Source organism: Carcharodon carcharias, chromosome 30 (assembly GCF_017639515.1).
Source record: "Carcharodon carcharias isolate sCarCar2 chromosome 30, sCarCar2.pri, whole genome shotgun sequence".
Classification (NCBI taxonomy): domain Eukaryota; kingdom Metazoa; phylum Chordata; class Chondrichthyes; order Lamniformes; family Lamnidae; genus Carcharodon; species Carcharodon carcharias.
The window spans coordinates 25,773,105-25,797,307 of record NC_054496.1 but is presented as its reverse complement, the minus strand read 5'-3'; the positions used below and the strand labels follow the sequence as shown (position 1 = coordinate 25,797,307).

At 47.2% G+C, this 24,203-nt stretch overlaps 1 protein-coding gene across 1 annotated transcript; it reads right to left on the bottom strand.

The window, feature by feature from the left end:
* Nucleotides 1-302: 302 nt before the first annotated feature.
* asf1bb (anti-silencing function 1Bb histone chaperone) lies at nucleotides 303-20,060 on the bottom strand. The gene is made up of 4 exons (XM_041176949.1): nucleotides 19,741-20,060; nucleotides 19,322-19,437; nucleotides 14,359-14,535; nucleotides 303-1,448 (listed from the first exon to the last, which is right to left on the bottom strand). The coding sequence occupies exons 1-4, from the start codon at nucleotides 19,847-19,849 to the stop codon at nucleotides 1,245-1,247; spliced, it is 606 nt and encodes a 201-aa protein (XP_041032883.1). The 5' UTR covers nucleotides 19,850-20,060; the 3' UTR covers nucleotides 303-1,244.
* Nucleotides 20,061-24,203: the final 4,143 nt, after the last annotated feature.

Genomic DNA, 24,203 nt, shown 5'->3' with positions numbered 1-24,203 from the left:
TAGTGAAAAAATTTGCACCAATTTCATTGGTTGGCAAGGATACAAACAGCTAGAACATCAACCTTCCCCCTCAAGTTCACTGATCAAATTTGCACAAAAGACTGTTATGGACTCTTTTCCTCTAAGGGAGAAAAAGGTCCATCAATTTCTGATTTGCTTCACCTGAACCAGAAGCATCCATCACCAAGTTAAGGAACACAATTGAAGTACAAGAAGGGGAAAGAACCAGCCTTCACTCCCAGCAACACCCCCACATCTTATTAAAATGATCGTAAGTTTCAAGGGTAACAAAAGTACTCTGCTGCATTTACAAGTGCTTTTATTCAGACAAAGCAAGACAGTACAACTCTACATTGCTAACATTTATAAAAATTGCTGCAGTTTTCAAAATCACAATGCTGCTTTATAAAGCTTATATTTTGAGATTTCAATCTTTTAATCAACCTCTCCCACATATGAGTGCAGGTAAGTTTGGATCACGATTTACAAAGTACTAATATTAAAAGTTACAAAATTTTTTTATTAAACTTCTGAAGACAATTATGCCGGGCAGCTGAGGTTCATGAAGGATTAAACTTCCGGTTTGGATTATACGGTAGCATTGCTGGATATACGGCATGTTAAACTGGTGAATTTACAGCTTTAACTTCCAGGGGAACCAAAAGTTGTTGCTGAGGCCACAACGTTAGTGGGCTTACTATTGGCCATAACTGCCAATTGAAGTTCTGGAAGTGACCAGTTCTTAGGGGTTATTTTGAAGAGGCCTTGAACAAAAAAAAAATTCAAGACAAACAGGGTTTGTTCATACCCCTCCCCAATTCACCCACCCTCCCCCCAAAATGTTCTTGGACTTACTACATAGAAAAAAAACAACTACAAATACATTCTGTAGTTCAACACTCACTTCTGACTAATTTACAATAGGCACCAACTGGCTTTGCAATTCCAGAATGTTTACCAGTAAAAAGCATTATTGCTCCCATTTGGGCAAAAGCAACCCAGCTGAATGTAGATCAATGTGTCTGGCAGTCACATACACTGCAACTGCTGTGGCCCAGTGCCATGAATGGCAACATCTTGGCCTCCTATCCTTGCCACTCCCCTACCCCTGCAGATTTAATGCCATCTTCTGGGGTACTGAAGTTTGACTTAAATACTCCATTGAATTAACAACTCCAAAAGCTAGCAAACCCTGATACAAAAGAACATATTTTATCCACTTGAATCCTCTTCACCAGTAGGCTTCACATGCAGTCCATAGAGTTCTCTGGAACTACGCTCAGGGCACCTCCTGCTCCAAGTCCCTTCAGGGGTGTACAGGTGGGAGGAAGCATTGCATTCGAACATGGATCAACGTTTTCAATATCTTCCATTTTTTCACTGGTACCTTCCCAGTTGATGTGGAACCTGGTAACCCTTGGATTAGAGGCCAAAATATTTCGTTGGAGCTAAAAGGAAGAAATGGATAAAATTAATTGCGGATTATGACACACACCCAGGTCACATTCATGATCAGGTAAGAGATGAAAGGAATTGGATAGAACGGCAAATTAGAGAGACCTGGATTTGAATCCAGTTGAGAATGATAAATGGGTCCTTCTGAAACAAAGGCAGTGAATGAGGACTGACAACAAAATCCTCTTAATTTAAACCATGAAAAGCTTGCTACTGGCTATTCAAATTGTCTACACGGGATTAAAACTAAAACATCTTCCTGTCAAAAACCTACTGATTAGACAGTCGGGAAGGAAACATGGATTGCAGTAGTTCTCACCTTTCCAATAGCACGTTACACTAGGGGCACATCAGAGTTTTAAGCACAAAAATCCAGATTAACACTAGTGCAGCTGGAGATGGTGTTTTTCAGGTGGCACATTAAAACGAGGATTTGCCTGCCCTCAAGTGGATGTGAAAGCTCCCATGGTGCAATTTATTTAATGCATTAATTTAAGAGCAGAAGAGCACAATAAAAAATGTTGCGTCCACTCCTGGGCACTGCACTTTCAAAAGCATGCAAAAGCTTTAGAAGGACATCAATTTAAAGTGATTAGCAAAGGAACCAAAAGGTAACATGAGGAAAACTTTACAGTGAGTTGTTAGGAGGTGGAACATATTGAGAGGATGGAGGAAAAAGTATCATTCTAATTTTGAAAGAATGCATAATAATTTACTCAGATGAATCAATTTGACAAGGTGTGTCTTGGTTAACTTCTTGCAAACACACCATTAAAACAGATTATCTGGTCGCCATCATCCACGAGGTGCATTGCCTCAGCTTAATCTTGTTAAAAGAAAGTGTTCCTCCAAAAGAGCTAGCCTATGTCACTGAAGTTTTTACTTTATAATATTGTGAATATCTAATTCATGGTTCATGTGTTTTAGGAATTAAAGTTTATATACTAAAACTATTAACTATAGAAAATGGGATAAATGCAATTAAAGCAAGCTTGAAGCCTATTTCTTGCTTACCTTATTTTAAGTGCAAGTCTACTTGCTATTTAGCATTTGGTTTCAGGACATTTCATCACTCTGGATCGGATTTCTATACACTGCTGCAGAGTGTCCTGTTAAGGTTAGCAGGTCCCTGATGGCACCCCTTTGCTCTGGGAGAGGATTGCGCCAGGGCTGCTCAATTGTATTCAATCTGCATGGAGCCTTTCCTGCACCTCTTGCAGAGGTTGTCAGGATTAGTTCTGCACAGGCCAAGCATCGGGGTAGTCCCCTCTGCTTACGCTGATGACGCTCCTCACATTCAGTGACCCGGCTAACCTGCCAAGGATGTAAGAGTGCCAGGTCTACTCTGCCAGGATCAACAGGGACAAGTGTTCTGGACTCCTGGTTGGTCAGTGGCAGATGGACCCAAGGAGCTCAGGCCTTTCACCTGGAGCAGGACCAGTCTCCTCTACCTGAGGGTCCACCTCTGCCCTGCTGAGGAATTCTGGCTGCTGAACTGGCAGGAGCTGGAGGCCAAAGTCATCACTCGCCTGCAGCATTGGACAGGACTGCTCAGAGCGCCGGTCGTAAACCAGCTGATTGCCATCATATTGTGCTATTGGCTGGTCACTTCGACCTGTCCCCTGGATTGTGACAAAATCCAGAGAATGCTCAATTTCTTCACGGACGAAAGGCTGCACCGGTTCACTGCCGAGGTTCCGAGTCTCCCACTTTGGAAGGGCAGTCAGGCACTAGTGTGCCTATACACCCTGGTGGCAACTTTCCGCCTTCAGGCCCTGCAGCGATACCTTAATGTCGAGCACCCTCCAAGATGATGTGCCTTGGCGACGTATTTTTTCCCCCGCCAGGTGCACGGCCTGAATAATGACGTGGGGCTCCTGTTCGTGGACCCGAAGGGCCTTTGTGGCTCCTTGCAGGTGTTGTCTGTCTTTTACCAGGAGCTGATCGAAGTCTGGAACATGGTTGCCTCGCGCTGCAGTTCTCCACCGTCAGGAGTAGCGGCTCTAGTCAGAGAGGGCTGTGGTTGCCAGGGTGACTAGGATCAGGGGCATGCTGGGTGGAGTGGGCTGGATGATTCCACAGGAGTTGACGTCGCATGTCGGTAGGCATCCATCTCACAGTCATGCTCGGCCCCAAAGTCATTCTGGATCTCGAGGTGGCATGGTGGATTTCTGCCTGAGCTACCAGTTTGGACAGAATTCCACACTGGCCCCAAACCCTCCCTCGGGAGCTGGAGCGCCGCAACCAGAGTTGCCTCAGGGAAATGCCCTTTAGCATGGTGCAAAGGAGTTTCCTGTATGAGCTGCTGCACACCCTTCTTCCTTGCCCACTGCCCAGGCACACCCTGGCGTGCCTTGTTGCCATCCGGTAGCAGGGGTTCTCAGTGGGAGGCCATCTACAGCGTTGTCCTCCCACTTTCCATCAGGGACCTGGGGTGGAGGGTGTTGCATGCAGCAGTCACATACAATTGTAGGATGTGTTGGATCACAGACTCCCAAGATGATGTTTTTTTTGCAGCCTTGTGGAGTCTGTGGACCACATATTAGTTGTTGTAGGCTGCACCCCCTTTTTTGTTTCTTGAAAAATCTTTTGCTTGTGTCTGTTTTGCACTTCAGTCCCACACTCCTGATCTACAGGCACCTGGTGCAGGGGGGGGAGAAAGAGCTGGGAGGAAGGAAGATCCCGTGAACCTGCTCCTGTGCCTGGCCAGTTGGCCATCAACAGGTCCAGGCAGCGCGTGATCGAGGGGGTCACCTGACCCGACTGTCTGCCCTCTTTCCATGGCTACGTTCGCAGCTGGGTGTTCCTGGAGAGGGAGCATGCAGTATCTGCTGGCAACGTCGAGGCCTTCCCTGCTCGGTGGGCACTGTGGGGCCTGGGGGTGTTTTATCCATCCCCTTAATTACATTGAGTTAGTGTTGGTAAGTTTCCTTTAAATTTTGTCTTTTGTGTTTGCAGTTCCCCTTTAAGGGGCTGCGTTTTAATTTGTCCCCCAATTTGTTAATTTAGTTTGGACATGAAAGAGTTCTACATGCCGTTTTACAAAGAGTTGGAAACATGTCTCTAATCCTTGCAGTAAGGGCAGTCCAGAGGGACGTTTGTGTTTTGGGTGGTAGAGCTAAATTAGTTTAAAAAGCATTTAGTAAACTCTGCAAGGTTGCAAAACTCATTCATTTACTTCATCAGATCAAAAGGGAAATTGTAAAAGAGAGGGGAGAAAGAGAGAGAGAGAGAGAGAGAGGGGAGAAAGAGAGAGAGAGAGAGAGAGAGGGGAGAAAGAGAGAGAGAGAGAGAGAGAGGGGAGAAAGAGAGAGAGAGAGAGAGAGAGGGGAGAAAGAGAGAGAGAGAGAGAGAGAGGGGAGAAAGAGAGAGAGAGAGAGAGAGCGGGTGAGTGAGAGAGAGAGACAGAGAGATGGGGTGAGAGAGAGAGAGAGAGAGAGAGCGAGCAGCAGAGCTAGAGCGAGAGAGAGAGAGGGAGAAAGAGAGAGAGAGAGAGAGAGAGAGGGGAGAAAGAGAGAGAGGGGAGAAAGAGAGAGAGAGAGAGGAGAAAGAGAGAGAGAGAGAGGAGAAAGAGAGAGAGAGAGAGGAGAAAGAGAGAGAGAGAGAGGAGAAAGAGAGAGAGAGAGAGGAGAAAGAGAGAGAGAGAGAGAGGAGAAAGAGAGAGAGAGAGAGAGGAGAAAGAGAGAGAGAGAGAGAGAGAGAGAGAGAGAGGAGAAAGAGAGAGAGAGAGAGGAGGAGAGAGAGAGGAGAGTGAGAGGAGAAAGAGCAGGAGAGAGAGAGAAAGAGAGAGGAGAAAGAGAGAGAGAGAGAGGAGAAAGAGAGAGAGAGAGAGAGGAGAAAGAGAGAGAGAGGAGAAAGAGAGAGAGAGGAGCAGAGAGAGAGAGGAGAAGAGAGAGAGAGGAGAAAGAGAGAGAGAGGAGAAAGAGAGAGAGAGGAGAAAGAGAGAGAGAGAGAGAGGAGAAAGAGAGAGAGAGAGAGAGGAGAAAGAGAGAGAGAGAGAGAGGAGAAAGAGAGAGAGAGAGAGAGGAGAAAGAGAGAGAGAGAGAGAGGAGAAAGAGAGAGAGAGAGAGAGAGAGAGAGAGAGAGAGAGAGAGGAGAAAGAGAGAGAGAGAGAGGAGAAAGAGAGAGAGAGAGAGGAGAAAGAGAGAGAGAGAGAGGAGAAAGAGAGAGAGAGAGAGAGGAGAAAGAGAGAGAGAGAGAGAGGAGAAAGAGAGAGAGAGAGAGAGAGGAGAAAGAGAGAGAGAGAGAGGAGAAAGAGAGAGAGAGAGAGAGAGGAGAAAGAGAGAGAGAGAGAGAGAGAGAGAGAGAGAGAGAGAGAGGAGAAAGAGAGAGAGAGAGAGAGGAGAAAGAGAGAGAGAGAGGAGGAGAGAGGAGAGAGAGAGAGAGGGGATAGAGAGGAGAGAGAGAGAGGAGAGAGAGAGCGAGAGAGGAGAGAGAGAGAGAGAGAGAGAGAGAGGAGAAAGAGAGAGAGAGAGAGAGAGGAGAAAGAGAGAGAGAGAGAGAGAGAGAGGAGAAAGAGAGAGAGAGAGGGAGAAAGAGAGAGAGAGAGGGAGCAGGAAATAGAGAGAGAGAGAGAGAGGAGAAAGAGAGAGAGAGGAGAAAGAGAGAGAGAGGAGAAAGAGAGAGAGAGAGAGGAGAAAGAGAGAGAGAGAGAGGAGAAAGAGAGAGAGAGAGAGAGAGAGGAGAAAGAGAGAGAGAGAGGAGAAAGAGAGAGAGAGAGGAGAAAGAGAGAGAGAGAGAGAGGAGAAAGAGAGAGAGAGAGAGAGAGGAGAAAGAGAGAGAGAGAGAGAGAGAGAGGAGAAAGAGAGAGAGAGAGAGGAGAAAGAGAGAGAGAGAGAGAGAGGAGAAAGAGAGAGAGAGAGAGAGAGGAGAAAGAGAGAGAGAGAGAGAGGAGAAAGAGAGAGAGAGAGAGAGAGGAGAAAGAGAGAGAGGAGAAAGAGAGAGAGAGAGAGAGAGGAGAAAGAGAGAGAGAGAGAGGAGAGAGAGAGAGAGAGAGAGAGAGGAGAAAGAGAGAGAGAGAGAGAGGAGAAAGAGAGAGAGAGAGAGGAGAAAGAGAGAGAGAGAGAGAGAGAGAGAGAGAGAGGAGAAAGAGCACCCTTGACATCAAGGTAGCATTTGACTAAATATGGCATCAAGGAGCCCTAGCAAAATTGGAGTCATTGGGATTAAGGGGGCAACACTCACCAGCATCAGTCATGTCTAGCATAAAGCAAGATGGCTTGGTTGCTGGAGGTCATCATCATAGTCCCAGGATATCACTGCAGGAGTTCCTCAGGGCAGTGTCCTAGGCCAAGCCATCTTCAGCTGCTTCAATGACCATCCCACCATAAAAAGGTCAGAAGCTGGAGCGTTCACTGACAATTGCACATGTTCAGAACCATTCACAACTCCTCAAACTGAAGCAGTCCATGCCCATATGCATAAGACCTGGGCAACATTCAGGCTTGGGACAAGGAGAGGCAACATCTGTGCCAGACAAGTGAGAGGCAACGACCATCTCCAATGATAGAGAATCTAACCATATCCCCATGACATTCAATGGTATTACCATCGCTGAATTCCCCCACTATCAACATCCTGGGGGTTACCATTGACCAGAAGCAGAACTGAACTAACCATATAAATTATTAAGCTACAAGCACAGTCAGAGGTGGGCATTCCTCAGCAATTAGCTCAATTCGTGACTCCCCAAAGCCTGTCCACCATTTACAAGTCAGGAATATGGCAGAAAACTCTCCATTTGCCTGGATAAGTACAGCTCTAACAAAACTCAAGCTTGACATAATCCAGGACAAGGCAGCCCAGTTCATTCCCTCCACCATCCACACATTAGCAGCAGTGGTTACCCATCTACCAGACACATTGCAACAACTCATCAGCAACTTCCAAACCCACAACTTCTACCACCTAGAAAGACAAGGGCAGCAGGTGCACAAGAACAATACCTGCAATATCCCCTCCACACCATCCTGACTCGGAATGATATTGCCATTCCTTCACTGTTGCTCGATCAAAATCCTGCAACTCCTTTCCCAACAATTAGAAATGGCCTAGCCAGCAATACCCACATCCCATGCAAGAATTTAAAAAATCTTGTGGACATTCAACTGAATGCAATGCTCATAAACTGGGATTCTCTGATCAATACCCCTCTATTCTAGCTCCCTCAAGACTTGCATGTGCCAATTGGGAATGACCACACATGAGCAGATAGTGTTTTTTTTTTGTCCTTCAGGCTGGGAAACAGCCCTGCACAGAAGAAAGGAAGCAAGGTGAAGTGGTGCAAAACTGCAGATCAGGTGACCTGAACCAGAACACCATTGTGCTAAATGTGTCCCAGGGAACAGGACACAGATCCCAGGTGGTGGTCCCTGGCAGGAACAAAGATAGGGATCAGAAACAGGCCCCAGAATAGTTCCAGGTAAGGGACAAGGACAGAAATCAGAAACAGAAATAGGCTCCAAATTAAAGAGAGCTACAGGGAGCAGACTTGAAGTGAAATGGTTTGAGAGAAGCCCTGAAGATCAGAGGATGCAGCTGAAAATTGGTGACTCTCCATACTTTGCGCCTTGGGGGCAAAGATACTCCTTTAGAGCAGTGGTGTTCTGCTTGGCACAGCTGAAGATCTCAGTGTGCTTGAAAAGCGAAGCTTGATTATATTCAGAGGTCCAGGGGAAAGGGAATCTCAGAAGGCGAGATCGAAACCCTGGAGGTAGATTCTTGAAGTTGTCCAAGTGGGAATGACTTTTGTAGAGAACTTCAGGGAGAGTTCTTCAAAATGTGGAGACTGGGGAACCCTTGTGACAATTAATGAGACTCATTGGCTCAGTGTGACAAATGTGTGGGGGTTTGAGAAATCCATGGAATCTGCTTGGGTCGCATTTACTTTGGAGTGTAGTTTGCCTGTTAATTCAAAGGTACCTCATACTTACCCTGAATGTTAAGAGTACAAGATCGATATTGTAAATTGTATCTTTCTGAAGTTGTTTTGTGTCTATAGAGATATTGCTGGGATAAAAGGAAGAGTGTTATTTAGTGCGATTTGAACCATCTTGTGTTTGTATTGAGATTTTTCCAAACTTTTTGTGTGGTGTAATATAGTTCATTTTTCTTCTTTGGTAAAAGGTTTTATTCTGCATTAAAAGTTCATCAGCAGACTCTGAATTGTTCAATAACTTTCCTCCATGGTTTAAAAAAAAAATTAGGATCTATCAAGCCAGGTTTCACTCTGGGATCTGACTTGTCCAGTATGATCATCAACTGGGGTTGCAACAGCTTGATGAAACCATCCACATTGCACCTCACTCACCGATATGATTCCATCTCAGCACCCCATATGAAGCAACCTTCACTGAGCAAGAACTACCATCAGATAGCTTTCAAAATCAAAGAATGGGAAACAGGAAGTCACTAAGTTCCTGTGACAAATCCCATCTGTCAAATAGCAGGCTCTGAGCCACCACAGTAAGTGTGGTCCTGACTAAACAGGTTCAGGACATGCCAGGACTCATTTGCAGCCAAGCTCTACCACAGGGGCCTCAGTACAAACCTCTTATGCACTTGTGGAGACAATGATGCACATTACCTAGGAGTGTCTCCTCTACAAAGTGGTGGACTAATCACCTTTAACTCAGCAAGTGAGAAGGCCATCACTTTGCTCAGTGATTTGCATTTAGTAAATAAACAGTGGCAAAGGGACAGTGAGGCCAGGGGCAAATAATTTTGCACAGATCAATTCACAACAATTCTTGATGTCCAACAGATTGTAGCATTGTTTAATGGAGATTTCTAGCACTGAGCTGTAGTGACATTAAGCAGTCTAAACAGCCAATCACATTAAAGCAGTTTCAGAGAGAAACCAGGAAGCGAAAGCATTAATAATCAATTCACTTGGAAAATTTTTTGGTGTAATAAGATTGGGACAAACTCCTGAGGTTACGGTAGAAGTTCAAATACTGTGAACAATCTAGTAATTAGTCAAATTTAATCAGTCAACATTTTTCAATTCAGTAGTTACCCAGATCATTGTTTGAAACCTAGTTATGCCTCTGAGTAAGGATTAACTTTATTGAGTTTCCAATAATGATTAGAGTGGAAGGAGGAGGTTTGCTAGATTAATTGATCACCAATCACCAGTTATGGGAGAGGGGCGGTGGCAGTCTAAAGCATGGTCTATGGTAAGTGGTGAATGACAGGCCACAACTTCCATATTCATCTATGTACACAAAATCCTGAAGTGGGGGTCAGAGCCAGGTGGGAAGTAATAACAAATGCTGACTCTTTGCTGCCACAAGACCTGAAATTTGGAGGGTTTAATGTTTTGCACAAGCAGGAACCAGTGAAGGTCAGCAAATACAGGGTTGATGGGTGCACTGAACTCAAGTGTTAGGACACAGACAGCAAGAGTTTTAGATGAACTTGTGTTTATGGACAGTGTAAGATGGAACAATAAGAGTCAGCTGGGACTTGGGGGAAGCCAGTGTAATGACATCAGGAATCAGGACAGTTCATTGACAAGGTTGAGAAATTGTAGGCATTAGGATCACATGGAGATAGATACAAGAGCTTCTGTTGAATCATCATTAAGCTTTAGTAGGGAAATACTTTCCTTTGTCTAGACTTAGTGCTAAATTAACACCTCACCAAGCACATAGAGAAGTTTGAATAAATTACTTTACCCAGAGCCATGTTTTGCCATACTATTTGAGGCAGAGAACATTCTTCAAGGGAGTCCATGCCAGCTCTCCAGAGCAATTGCAGTCAGTCCCATTTTGGCACACTATACCTGTAGCCCTGCAAGTTTATTTCCCTCAATCACTCATCCAATTTTCTTCTGAAATCATTGATGGTCTCTGCTTCTACCATCCTCTTATTTTGCAACAGATGCCTTTCACATTCCACCATATCTCTCACCCAAATGCTTAAATCTTCCCCCTAGTCCTTGAATTGTCAGCTTCTGGGTACAGCTTTTCTTTGTCTACTTGATCTAAACCTGCCATAATCTTGTACACCACTATCAGATTTCCTGTCAACCTCCTTTGATTCAAAGGAGATCAACCCCAGATTTGCCAACCCAACCTTGTAAATAAATTCCCTCATTCCTGGAATCATCTGGTAAATCTCCACTGCACCCTCACATCCTTACTGAAGCAGTGATCAAAACTGGATGAATACTCCAGTTGTGGCCTAACCAGAGCTTTATTTTGCTACCTTCAAAGATCTATGCATGCAAACCCCCAGGACCCTCTGCTTGGGTGAACTGTGTCATTTAGTTTACGTTGCTTGCCCCAATTCCTTCTGCCAAAATGCATCACCTCACTTCTGTATCCCATCCGCCACTTGTCTGGCCATTCTGCAAGCAGAACTATGTCCTGTTGCAGTCAATGGGTACCACCATTGACACACCTCCCAAGTTTGGAATCACCAAATTTTGAAATTTTACTGTATTCCAACACCCAGGACATCTACATAAAAGCACTGGTCTAGCACTGAACCTTGGGGAACATCACTGCCTCCAATCCACCAGTCTCAAACCACCATTTACAACTCTTTCAATCCTTACCCAAGCTGACACAAGCTACCATTACATTAGGTTCAATTTTGTTAAGCAATCTTGTGGGTACTTTATATCAAATGTTTTCTTAAAATCCACAGATGAAGAGCCACTGCATTTCCTTCATCAACCTTTGCTGTTACTTCCAAAAATTCAATTAGATCGGTCAAACATGATCTGCCTTTTATGAATGTGATAGTTCTCCTTAATTAACTCAAGCCTATCAATTTTTTTTTGTTGATTGCTTTTCAAACCTCACTTACTATTGATGTTAAGCTGACCAACCTGTAGTTACTAGGAATTTCCATGTACCCTTTAAGAAAGCTACATTTGTTTTGCCACTTTCCAATCTCCCATATCTAGGGGAGACTGGAAGATTATGGCTAGCTATCTGCATCCCACTTCCTGTAGCAATCCAGGAGACAAGCCATCTAGACCAGGCAACTTATTCACCAACAAATTTCACCCCATCCATAACCTTCAACAATGCTGCTTCTGCCAACATTTTGTTAGCACTCTCTTCCTTAGACACTGATATGAATATAATGATTGAAGCATGCAAGACCTTGAGGGGTCTTGAGAGTGGATAGAGAGAATGTTTCCTCTTGTGGGAGGATCTAGTACTGGGGTCACCGTTTAAAAATAAGGGGGTGCCTATTCAGGACAGATGAAGAGAACTTATGTTCCCCCCATGGTTTGAGAGTCTTTGGAACTCTTCCTCAAAAGGTGGTGGAAGCAGAGTCCTTGCTATTTTTAAGTCAGAGATAGACAGATTTATCATCTGCAAGAGGGCAAAAGGCTTTCAGAGTAGGCAGGAATGGGGAGTGGAGGTTGAAACCAGATCGGCCACAATCTTACTGAATGGTGGGCCAGGATTGAAGGGCTGAGTGGCCTACTTCTGCTCCTAATTTGTATGTTCACACAAAGCACTCTTAAGTATTCGAGCCTTGTCCTGAATCTTCAAGCAAACATTACGCTTTGTCCCTCAAGTGCCCACCCAACCCCTTAATATTTACATGCTGGTCAAAGATTTGATTTACATTTTGTTAACTATCGTTTTATTTTCATTCTCCCTTAATGCCAATCTTATTTTTCTCCAACTTATTCAATTTTCTCAATTGAAGAATTCACCTGACATGCATCACAAACCCTCCATTTCATCATATTGTCCATCTCCCTCATCATCCTAGGAACCCTGGCTTCAGTTGCCTTGTCTTTCTCTCATTGGGATGTACCTAGCCTGTAGCTAGGGTCAGAAGAGGGAATGCAAATAACGTGCTCACACACATGTACTGTTACACTAAAAAATTTAATAAACAAGGTTGGTGAACTGCAGGTGCAGATAGCCAGGTGAGAATATCATGGCTATAAAGGAGATTGGACTCCAGGGGCATGACTCAAGTACTAAACAATCCTAGATACAGGTTTTCAGGAAAGATAGGCAAAGGAATACACAATAAATGGGAGGTTACCAAGAGGTGTAGAGGAAGCGAGAGACCTTGGAGTGAGCATCCACAGATCCCTGAAGATAGCAGGACAGATTGATAAGGTGGCTAAGGCAGCACATGGAATCCTTTCAATTATTAGCCAAGGCGTAGAATACAAGAGCAGAGAGGTTATGCTGAAACTATATAAAACATTAATTAGGCCACAATTTGAGTACTGTGCAGTTCTGGCCAACTCATTACAGAAAGGATGTAATTGCATTAGAGGGCACAGAGGAGATTTACAAGGATGTTGCCAGGACTGGAAAACTGTAACTATGAGGAAAGATTGGATTAGCCTGGGGTTGTTCTCCTTGGAACAGAGGAAGCTGAGGGAAGATTTGATTGAGATGTACAAAATTGAGGGGCCTGGATAAAGAGGATGGGAAGGGCCTATTTACTTTAGCGGAGAGGTCAGTGACTTGGGTGGCATAGATTTAAAGTGATTGGTAGATTTAAGGGGAGATGAGATAACATTTGTTCACCCAGAAGGCTGTACAGGTCTGAACCCTAGACTCATTACAAAAGGTGCCTGGATATGCACCTTAAGTGCCTTAACCTGCACAGCTACAGACCAAATGCTGGAAAGTGGGATTATGCTGAGTGGCTTGTTTTTCAGCTGGTGCAGACACGATGGGCCAAGTGGCCTCTTTCTGTGGCGTATACTTCACTATGGAATCATAAAAAGTTAAGAAAGGAGGACTACAGCACTGATCGAGGAGAAAATATAACAGTGAAGAGAGAGGATGCCCTAGAGGGGTCAATGACAGAATCTGGCTAGAATTAAGAAACTATTGGCTGTATTTTATGGGTCACTAACTAATGCGGAAGATAGAAGAGCAAATTTGCAGGGTAATTAGACAAGTGCCAATGTACAAGGGCAGAGAGGGATTAAGAGTTTTTGAATTGTGTTCAGAAGAATTTTCTTGATCAGTATGTTTCTAGCCCAATGAGGCGGCGGCATTGCTGGATCTGGTTCCAAGGAATGAGATGGGACAAATGGATCAAATGTCAATAGAGGAAAACTTTGGGCCACAATCCCTGACGGGGGTTAGAGAGATAGTGTTTGGGGTCGTGACCACCAAGGCAACATGGTGAATATCCGTGACCTGGGAGGTTGTGCAGCTGAGCCAGGAAGGTGAGTGGCAGCTTCAAACTTTACTGTGTTGCTGCGCCTATTGTACAGGCTCTGTAACATGGGCTGGCAACTCTGCTTCACAGGCACCAGGAACTATACCAAAGATGGCAAGGGTAATGGAAGAAGAGGGACTGATTACTGTGCATGGTGTTGCGGTGAGTGGGGGGTTTGGAAGAGAGAAAAATAGGGCCTGATTACTGGGTGTGGTGGGAGGGAGAGGGGCTTCAGAGTCTTCTTTCACTGGGAAAGATGGAGCGCTTGGCTTAAGCAAACATAAAATGTTAACGTTTTATGTACTAAAACAAATATTCATACTTATGATGCAGAAGTTGATCCATAGTAAGTAAACTAATTATACACTGAAATGTTACCATGTTGCTTTATTACTGTTGTTTTTGCTGACATCTGGGATCACACTAATTTCTAATGTGAAAAATGGGTCACATTGGAAAATAGTTTGGGGAAGTACTGCTCTAGACAGTAGCTACAGAAACTGTTCCATTGCCAGAAGGGTCAAGAACCACAGGACACTGATCTAAGACAAAGGTACAGCATGGATGCTGGCAAGCGACATTATTGTAGATCTCACTAATAGACCAAATGTACTCAGGATAGTGAGGCAGTTAAACCACTAATATATTTGCTAGCAACACTTAGGTTGAGCGTTTTGCTGCACCAATTTCCTCCCTACTTGTGTAAAAGACCACTGCACCTTGTGTAAAGCTTACCTTGGCATAGTCGGGTTTCATTGGTGGGTTCTCCTTTAATTCAGGGTCTGTGTATTCATTATTCACATAATACCCTACTCGAATGAACTCCTGATCTCTGTATGTGCAAGTGATCAGCACCACTGTCACACCAACTGCATCTGCATCTGGGATGAGACTTGCATTTGGGGCATCAGCCTAGAATATTAAAAGGAGGACCATGAGATCTGTATAATTCAGAAATCTACATAATACTGTGCAACTCAAGCACAAAGCCCATAAGAAAACCATATCATGTAAAGACAAGCCCAGCACAATACAGTCACCCAAGACCAGTCCTTAACAACCCAAACCCCAGTCATATCTTCTCCAGTGAAACTTAAATTTCCTCGGCAGAAAGCCACAATACTTCATTGTCTTGTCAAATCTTGTGTAGCACATCAGGGCAGAGTCAAATGAATTATTTTGATTCCTGCCGTCTCCAGCCTCCATAAACTGAAGCAACACAGTTCTGTCCACATTCTCAACTTTTCAGGTTATGGCCTCCTAACGCTAGCCCATCCTCAAAACAATTCTGGGCTTAAACAAAAATTTCCAATTACAAGCTACGTTTGAAGGTTCCCAATCACATCGTCAGGATATGAACCCGACATCCTCCAGCTGAAGCTTTAGCATCTAAATCTTTAAGCAGGCAGAACGTCAGCTTTGTCTTTCCAATTCCACCACTGCCTGGGACGACCGATTCAGAAAGAAAATAGGCCAATACTGGGAAGCTGTTCGGTGTCCAAGGCCTTCTGGGTAGTGGATGAAGCTTCAAGAGTCACATTTGAACTGCTTGCCCTATAAATAACCAAGATGCTACACCTACCAATGAGGAAAGGTAAGGGGCCAGGTTTAAAAAGGTGCTTGACAAAACCAGAGCCAACATGAGGAAAATGTCCACAGAGTTGTTGGAATTTGCACTGCCTTATAGGCTAGTGGAATTATTTAATAGTAGCTTTCAATGGGAAAATTTGAAAAATATGAGATATAATTATAACGATATGGGGAAACAGCAGGACTAATAAGATTGCTCTTTGAAAGAAAGAGCCAGGGTAGGCTATGGGCTGAATAGCCTTCTCCTAAACTGCACTTTTGAGTCTTAAAGCCAATGACAGTACAGGGGGAATCTGGATGACACAGAAGTGTTAAAGCAGTGCCACTGACTGGAGGCTATAATTGAGGGCAATTTTACAAAGGCTGTTTCATTATAAATGTGGATAAAGGAATTTATAATGGAAAGAGAAAAATGCAATGCCCCACCGGATAAAAGGAACAGCAAGTGTCCCAAATCTTCACAGCCACTTTAAAATGTAGGATTTTTTTTAAAGCTGGAAGATGAGTAGGAGTACATGGCAAGATTACAACATCAGTTCCCACATTTACAGAACATACTACTGCAATGAAATTACAGCTGAACTGATACTCCAGTACAAATACCCTTTCACCTCTGCTGACAACACTGCTCATGAAATACTTATTCAGAGTGAAATGTTCAATGATGAAAGTGCATCAAGCTTTCAATAATTGAGATTAAGTCGCAAAGAGGTTCACTTGTTATGCACATTGCTGAAGCAATAAAATAGAATAAAAACAAAAAAACTGCGGATGCTGGAAATCCAAAACAAAAACAGAATTACCTGGAAAAACTCAGCAGGTCTGGCAGCATCGGCGGAGAAGAAAAGAGTTGACGTTTTGAGTCCTCATGACCCTTCAACAGAACTAGGCATATAAAATAGAATGTTCTAGGATGTTCTTCAGAACCTATTGTAAAAGACACACTGAAGAAAACTGCACTCTGCATCTAGCTTGTGGACCAGTTATACAGCAGCTGCAGTGTGCATGTCAATTTGGGAGTGTTGATGGCACTACTGGACACTAGCATTCATCACTGCACAAACATTTCTTCCTCCCCAAACTTCCAGGCAACAGAAGGTCAAACCAGTAGTAATTGGGTTTGCAGAATGGTTGAGACAATCCACTGCGCAAAACTGGGAAAATTAAACAACTCTGGACTTTTGACAATTCTACTTTATTGAGCTCATCACATTTCTTGAGACATCTGGGACAATCCTTTAAGGTGGATGTCTATACAAGATTAGAGCCCAAGACACAAAGTTCTTTAAGCTTTGACTCAATGCCACTTAGAAACAGATGAGGGCTCCGACAGTCCGAGTTCCAGATCCCACCACCCTCTGGGTGAAAACATTTCTCAACTCCTTTCTACTTCTGTCAGTTACTTTAAAACCTATGCCACCTGGTTATTGACCTCTCTGCTAACCAAAAATAAAGGTCCTTCTATCCACTATCCAGGCCCCTCAATTAAAGCACCAAAGAAAAACAACCACAGCCTATGCAATCTTCCTCAGCTAAGTCTCCACTGCAGCAACTTCCTCAAATTTCCCCTGTACCTTCACTAGTGTATCGCATCCAACTTGTAATGCAGTGACCATTCTACCCACCTGACTAGCCTATTGATATCTTCCTGCAGTCTACAACATGTTCTACATGACCAGCTTTTGTATCATCTGCAAACTTAAACACAGGGGGCAAGATTCCATTTAAATCTTTGATATTTACCATAAAATGTTAAGGACCGACCGAGTCTCTGTGGCACCCCACTGGATACAGCCTTCAAAGCAAGAAGAAAAACAAGGTTGGCTGACAGGTTGCACCTCAAAACACCCAGAGCAACACTGCCACTCACTAATGCCACATGTAGAAATTTGGTCATAAAATATCAAAGTTTAGATGAAGCTATCCAAACATTGGATAGATGGATATAGCTGTGAGCTAGAGATGGCTGGAGCTCTGGGCTGGGACAGGATACAGTTTAAGCCACCTATCTATCAAGCCAGAAAAATCTTGGACTGCAGCAAGCAGTTTTATTCTGAAGTGGATCCCACAGCAGTGTGGAGAGTGTAAAGGTCCTGGGGTAGGCCTTTACTGAAGCTACAGCAGTTTGCTTTGTGTATTACTACTGGATTTCATAGTAGAAATCTATAAGGGAGGGTTGCCTGGAAGGTGTTTACTTGCAGGTTTGACCAAGTAGAGTTTTGGGGAATGTTTTGCAAGAATACCTATAATTTTGCACGCTTAAGCTTTTTATTTTTGTTAATAAAACTTTTATTTTAAAAAGCCCAAAAGTACAGGACCTCACTGCTGAGATCAGCACGCCATCTTCTTGGTTTTCAGAATGCAAAAAAAAGTTATGACCCATAAGCCAAATTTCCATCTGGGATTTGGTTTACGCAGTAGCTGAGGTCATAGCAGTCTACACCAAGCTAATATACATTGTTTCATAGTTTGCCATTGTGAGATTTGAACTCTTGATCTTGGGGTTACAAACCCAGTACCATAACCACTTGGCTATTTAGGCCAAGCCCTTTTAGCGAGATTTTGAACTCTTGATACTCTTTTGAGTAAACCTGTTTCCATCTGTTTCAGATGAAGTTACATTGTTTCATAGTTTGCCATTGTGAGATTTGAACTCTTGATCTTGGGGTTACAAACCCAGTACCATAACCACTTGGCTATTTAGGCCAAGCCAAACATAAGGAGCACATCATCAGCGTAAGCCGAAAGGACCACCCCGATGCCTGGCAAAATCCACTTCCATCTGTTTCAGATGAAGTTACATTGTTTCATAGTTTTGCCATTGTGAGATTTGAACTCTTGATCTTGGGATTATAAACCCAGTACCATAACCACTTGGCTATTTAGGCCAAGCCCCCAAGCTAATATACACATCGATAAAGAGCAAGGGCTACTAACTGGAGAGTTATTAACCACGCATCTTACAATTAACCTACAATCCAGCCCTGAGCTGTGACAAGTCACGAGAACAATAACTCATTAGACTCTTGATTAGCTTAAAGCTAATTAATTAGTTTATTCTACCTCCAAAGTGCACTACATTAACTGTGCCCACTTCTGATCATAGAAGTGCTTGTAAATGACAATTGTGCTGCTGGGGCAACACAAGTGTACAGGTAATCAGCTAATTCATTCAAACGCTCAAAAGTTTAGATCAATCACTGCACATCTAGTCATCTACACACAATACAATTAGCTGCAGAATTATCAGTGTATTTAACCTAATATTCCATTCAAACACATCAGAAGCTTCTCAGAAGTAGGGGCCACAAGCTACTGTAACTGGTGTTACTGCTTGATGAATTATTACAAGAAACCAGATAGAGGCCAGCCTCAAGTAACTAATGGAGAGCAGACCAGATACCAACAACCAACAATTCTAAACTAACAAAGTGCTCAAAAAGGCTCAGCATGACTGGCAACATCCGTGGAGAGAGAAACAGAGTTAACATTGAGTCTAATGTGACTCACATTCCTGCAGTTCTACCTGTCAAAACTCTGTTCTATCATATCAGCCAGCAACCCCCCCAGGAGCTGCGCCGTCATTCAATCCGCTTGCTGCAATCTCCCCCCAAAAAAGTGCCATGTAGCCAACACATCCAATCCTGAGTGCACCTTGCTTTGCGGCGCACAGGCCATTCAGAAATAACACAAGGAATCCAAGGGCACCGTCTCACATGAATAGAAGGGAACATGCAAAAAAAAATAAATATGGAGAATTCAACCTGCCAGCACCACAAAGTCAGTAAATAACGGGAGCAAAAGTACCGTGGGATGCTGCAGATCCGAAATAAAAAAAAAGTGCTGGAAAAACTCAGATTTTCCAAATAAAAGGCATATGGGGCTGGAAACGTGAACTCTTTCTCCACAGACCTAGTGAATATAACAAAAAAAAAGCCCCAGTGCCTTCTGCAGAATGCGCGCCTAAAAGAGCACCTTCCCACGGAAGGAGGGGGCGGTGCACTTCTGATACTGCCGCTCGGTGCTGTGCAAAGTGTCCATCGGGCCATCACTAGCCACTGGGCTACTGCTACCCCTCCACCTCCCCTCACTCCCTAAAAACCTTTACCTGAAAGACGAACATGTGCCGGCCGGCGGGGACGGGTCCCACCAGCACCGAGTCCAGCACCTGGTCGTGCTCCTCGCTTTCTGCGGAGCCCACGTAAATGATCTTCCACTCTAGATCTGAAAGGAAGAAAAAAAAAATCAATAAAGATGCAACTTGTGTTTTTTTCTTAAAAAAATATATCCCGGCAAATATCAAGAGGAATAAAAAAAAAGCGCCCGACCGGGGAAGCTGGCAGAGCGCGCGCGCGCCAGAGCCCCGTGATTGACAGCTCCATGGATGTGTGTAAAAAAAAAACCAACCCACCAATCAGAGACAAACGAGCGGCCCCGACCCGCCCCCGCCTCGCGGCCCCGCCCACAACCCCTCGGTTTGCGGCGGGCCCGCGCGTTCCCACCTCCCCAACCCCCCCTCCCACTCACCGTCCGGCAGGTCCTCGATGCACTCGAAGGTGATCTCGAACTGGAAGGGGTTGTTGAACGGTGACGGGTTGTCCAGGACCACCACATTCAGCACCTGCACTTTGGCCATGGCGGACCTGGACGGGCCGGGGGTAGGGTAGGGATGGGGATGGGGATGGGGAAGGGGGGGGGGGGGAAAAGGGGGAGGGAAGAGAAAGAAAAGAGTGGATGAGCCCGCTCGACCACCCGGGGACTCTCTTCTCCTGTTTGTTGTTCGCTGCTTATTCTTCTTCTTTTTCTTCCTCCTCCTCCTCCCGCTCCCGCTCCCGCTCCCGCCGCCGCCGCTCCGGTTTCCCCCCCCCCCTCACGCGCTCTCTGACACTGCGAGCCGCTCCGCCCCTCCCCCGCTCTTTATACCCGCACGAGCTCTCGCGAGAGCTTGTCCGGTTCTCCCCCCCCCCCCCCCCCCCCCCCAACCACCAAAGATCAACTTTATTTATAAACAGCCGGCCACGGGCTGAGTCTGACCAATCAGCTCGCCGAACAACGGCGCCAAAATGGATTCAGATTCTGAGAGGCGGGGAGAGAGAAAGGGGAGGGGTATCGAGGAGAGAAATGGGCTAAAGGCTAGGTGGGGTGTGGTGGGGGGGGGGGGAGATGAAGAGGGCGGGGAAGGGTGAGGGTGGGGGGGGGGTAGGGGTAGGGGTAGGGGTGGGTGGGATGAAGGCGTGGGTTGATCAGTGGCAATTGGAATTTAATCCGGATAAGTGGGATGTGATGCACTTGGGCAGGACAAAAAAGGCACAGGAATACACGATGAATGGTAGAACCCTGGGTTGTACCAAGGATCAGAAGGACCTTGGTGTGCATGTCCTCCGGTCCCTTAAGGTAGCGGGACAGGTAGATAAGGTGGTTAAGGAGGCATATGGTGGGTTGGGGAGTAGGTGAAGGGGGGGTGAAGGGGGGTGGGGGTGGCTTGGAGGGGGGTGGGGGTAGGTAAAGGGTGGGGTGTAGGTGAAGAGTGGGGTATTGAAGGGTTTAGGTGAAGGGTGCAGGGGGTGGGTGAGGGTGGGTGGGGGGTGTGAGGGTGGTGTGTAGAGTCGGGTGGTGAAGGGTGAGGGGGGTGTGGTGGTATGTCAAGGGGATAGGTGAAGGGTGGGGGGGGAGTGGAGGGATAGGTGAAGGGTGGGGGGGGAGTGGAGGGATAGTTGAAGGGTGCAAGGGGTTGAAGGGGGTAGGTGTAGGGTGGGGGTGGGGGTGGTGAAGGGGATAGGTGTTGGGTGGGGGTGGTGAAGGGGATAGGTGTAGGATGGGGGAAGTGAAGGGGGTAGGTGAAGAGTGCGGGGGGTGTGAGGGGGATAGGTGAAGGGTGAGGGAGTGTAGGGTTGGAGTGGTGAAGGGGTGGAGTGTAGGGTTGGGGTGGTGAAGGGGTTAAGTGTAGGAAGGAGGTAGGTGAAGGGTGCGGGGGGTGAGGGGGAAGGTGAAGGGTGTAGGTGGAGGGGGGTAGGTGAAGGGTGGGGGAATGTAGGGTTGGGGTGGTGAAGTGGGTAAGTGTAGTGTGGGGGTGGTGAAGGGGGTACGTGAAGGATGCGGGGGGTGAGGGGGAAGGTGAAGGGTGTAGGTGAAGGGTGGGGGGGTGTAGATTGGGGTGGTGAAGGGGGTAGGTGTACGGTGGGGTGGTGAAGGGTGAGGGGGGTGGGTGGGTAGGTGAAGGGGCTATGTGAAGTGTTGTGGGTGTAGGGTGGGGTTGGTGAAGGGAGTAGGTGTAGGGTGGGGGTGGTGAAGGGGGTAGGTGAAGGGTGCGGGGGGGGTGAAGGGTGTGGGGGTGTGAAGGGGGTAGGTGAAGTGCGGGGGTTGAAGGGGCGGTTGAGGGGGTGGAGGGGGGGTGGGTGTGTGTGGGGGGGGGGTGTGTGTTGGGGGGTGGTGTGGGGGGGTGGGGGTGTGTGTGGGGGGGTGAGGGGGGTAGGGGGTGGAGGAGGGAGTGGGGGTGGTGAGGGGGGTTGGTGGTTGGAGGAGGGTGTGGGGGGTTTGAGGAGTGGAGGAGGCTGTTAGGGGGGAAGAGGGGTGGGGGGTGTGGGGGGGGGGAGGTGGGGAGTTGGGGGAGGGGCTGGGGGGATGAGAGGTAGGGGGGGTGGGGGTTGTAGCGTGGGCTGGTGAAGGGGGTAGGTGGGTGGGGGGTGAAGGGTGTAGGGAAGGGAGTAGGTAGGTGGGGGGTGAAGGGGGTAGGTGGGTGGGGAGTGAAGGGGGTAGGTGGAGAAGGGGGTAGGTGGGGGTGGGGAAGGGGGGTAGCTGGGGGGTAAAGGTGATAGGTGGGGGGGTAAAGGCACTAGGTGGGGGTGGGGGAGGTGGGGTGGTAAAGGGGGGGTGGTGGGGTAAAGGGGTAGGGGTGGATGGGGGTGTGAAGGAGGGGGTGGATGGGAGTGTGAAGGTGTAGATGGGGGGTGGAGGTGGTAGGGGGTGAAGGGGGTAGGTGGGTGGGGGTGTGAAGGAGGGGGTGGATGGGAGTGTGAAGGTGTAGATGGGGGGTGGAGGTGGTAGGGGGTGAAGGGGGTAGGTGGGTGGGGGTGTGAAGGGGGTAGGTGGGTGGGTGGGGAAGGGGGTAGGTGAGGGTGGGGAAGGGCGTTGGTGGGGGGGTGAAGGGGGTAGGTGGGGGTGGGGAAGGGAGTAGGTAGGTGGGGGGTGAAGGGGGTAGGTGGGTGGGGAGTGAAGGGGGTAGGTGGGTGGGGGGTGAAGGGGGTAGGTGGGTGGGGGGTGAAGGGGGTAGGTGGGGGTGTGGAAGGGGGTAGCTGGGGGGTAAAGGTGATAGGTGGGGGGTAAAGGCGTTAGGTGGGGGTGGGGAAGGGGGTAGGTGGGGGAGGGGGTAGCTGGGGGTGGGGGAATAAAGGGGGTGGGGAAGGGTTTTGGGGGGTGAGGGTGGGTGTGGGGTTGGGGACGGGGGTGGGACAAGTCCGCCCCGGCCAATTACCGCCCCATCAGTCTACTCTTGATCACCAGTAAAGTGATGGAAGGGGGTCAACAGTGCTATCAAGTGGCACTTGCTTGACAACAACTTGCTCTGCTAGGGCCACTCACCTCCTGACTTCCTTACAGCCTTGGTTCAAACATGAACAAAAGAGCTGAGCTCAAGAGGTGAGGTGAGAGTGAGAGAATCTGAAATTCTCTACCCCAGATAGTTGTGGAGGCTAGATCGCTGATTTTTGAAATATTGGGGAGTTGAGGGTTAGGGTTAGGGTTAATGTGGATTGGTTGAGTTAAAAGGTAAAAGGATGTAGGGGGAGTGAGGGGGAGGTAAAGGGGTAGAGGAGTAAGGGGGAGAGAGGAGGGGGAGAGGTAAAAGGGGGGATGGGTGAGGTAAAAGGGGGGAGTTAAAATGGAGGGGGGGTAGGTAAAAGGTGGGGTGGGAAGGGGAGGTAAAATGGAGGGGGGAGGTAATTGGGAAAGCTAAAAGTGGAGGGGGGATTAAGGGGGAGTGAAGGGAAAGGTGGAGGTAAAAGGGAGGGGTAGGGAGGGAAAAGTGGGTAGATAAAAGGGAAGGGGGAGAGGAAGGGGAACGCAAAGGGACCAGTGGAAGGAGAGGGAGGGAAAAGGTGGGGAGAGAGGGGAAAAGGTGGGGTGGGGGAGGGAGAAGGTGGGGTGGGGGAGGGAAAGGTGGGGTGGGGGAGGTAAAGGAGGGTGGAGGAGGGAGGGTGGTGGTGAGAAGATGGGGGGTGCGGTAAAAGATGGAGATAAAAGGGGGTGGGGGAAGGTAAGAAGGGATAGTTTGGGAGGTTAGATGGGGTATTTAAGGGGAAGGAGGAGGGGAGGTAAGGGCTATGTAAGGAGGGGGTAAATTGGGTGAGTGGAGTTAAGGGGAGTAATGAGGCACGGGGGTAGGTAAGATGGAAGGTTGGGGCTGGAAGGGGGTAATAGAGAGGGGAAGGTAAAAGGGGGTGGGAGATTTGGGGTTGTAAAAGGGGGGAGGTAAAATGGGACAGGGAGGGAGTTAAATGAGAAAGGGGAGTGGGGAGGTAAAAAAGGAAGGAGTCGAGGTAAAAGAGAGGAGGGGTGGGGGAGGTAAAATGGTGGGGAAAAGGTGACAGGTGGGGGGAGGGGAATGATAGAAGGCCGGGTCGTAGGAGGGGGATGGGGGGGGAGGAAGACAGGGAGAAGTAAGATGGGAAGGCAAGGTGGGGGGGGTGGTGTGGCGGTGGTAAGGTAAGGAGGGGGAGGTGAAAGTGGGGATGGGAGGCAAGGGTGGGAGTTGAGAGGGAGGGGAGAGTAGGTAAGGGCAGAGGGAGGTGGAAGGGAGTGGGAAAAAGAGGGTGTAGGATGTAGTGAGGGGTGGGAGAGGAAGGATGGAGGGGGTGGGAGTAGAGGGAGGGGCAAAGGCAAAGAGTGAAGGACTGGGTGGAGGGAATGAGGGGGAGTGAAGGTGGGGTGAGGGGCTGGAGAGGGATAGCAGATAGAGGATGGAAAGTATTTTTTGGTAGAATGTGATTGGGTAC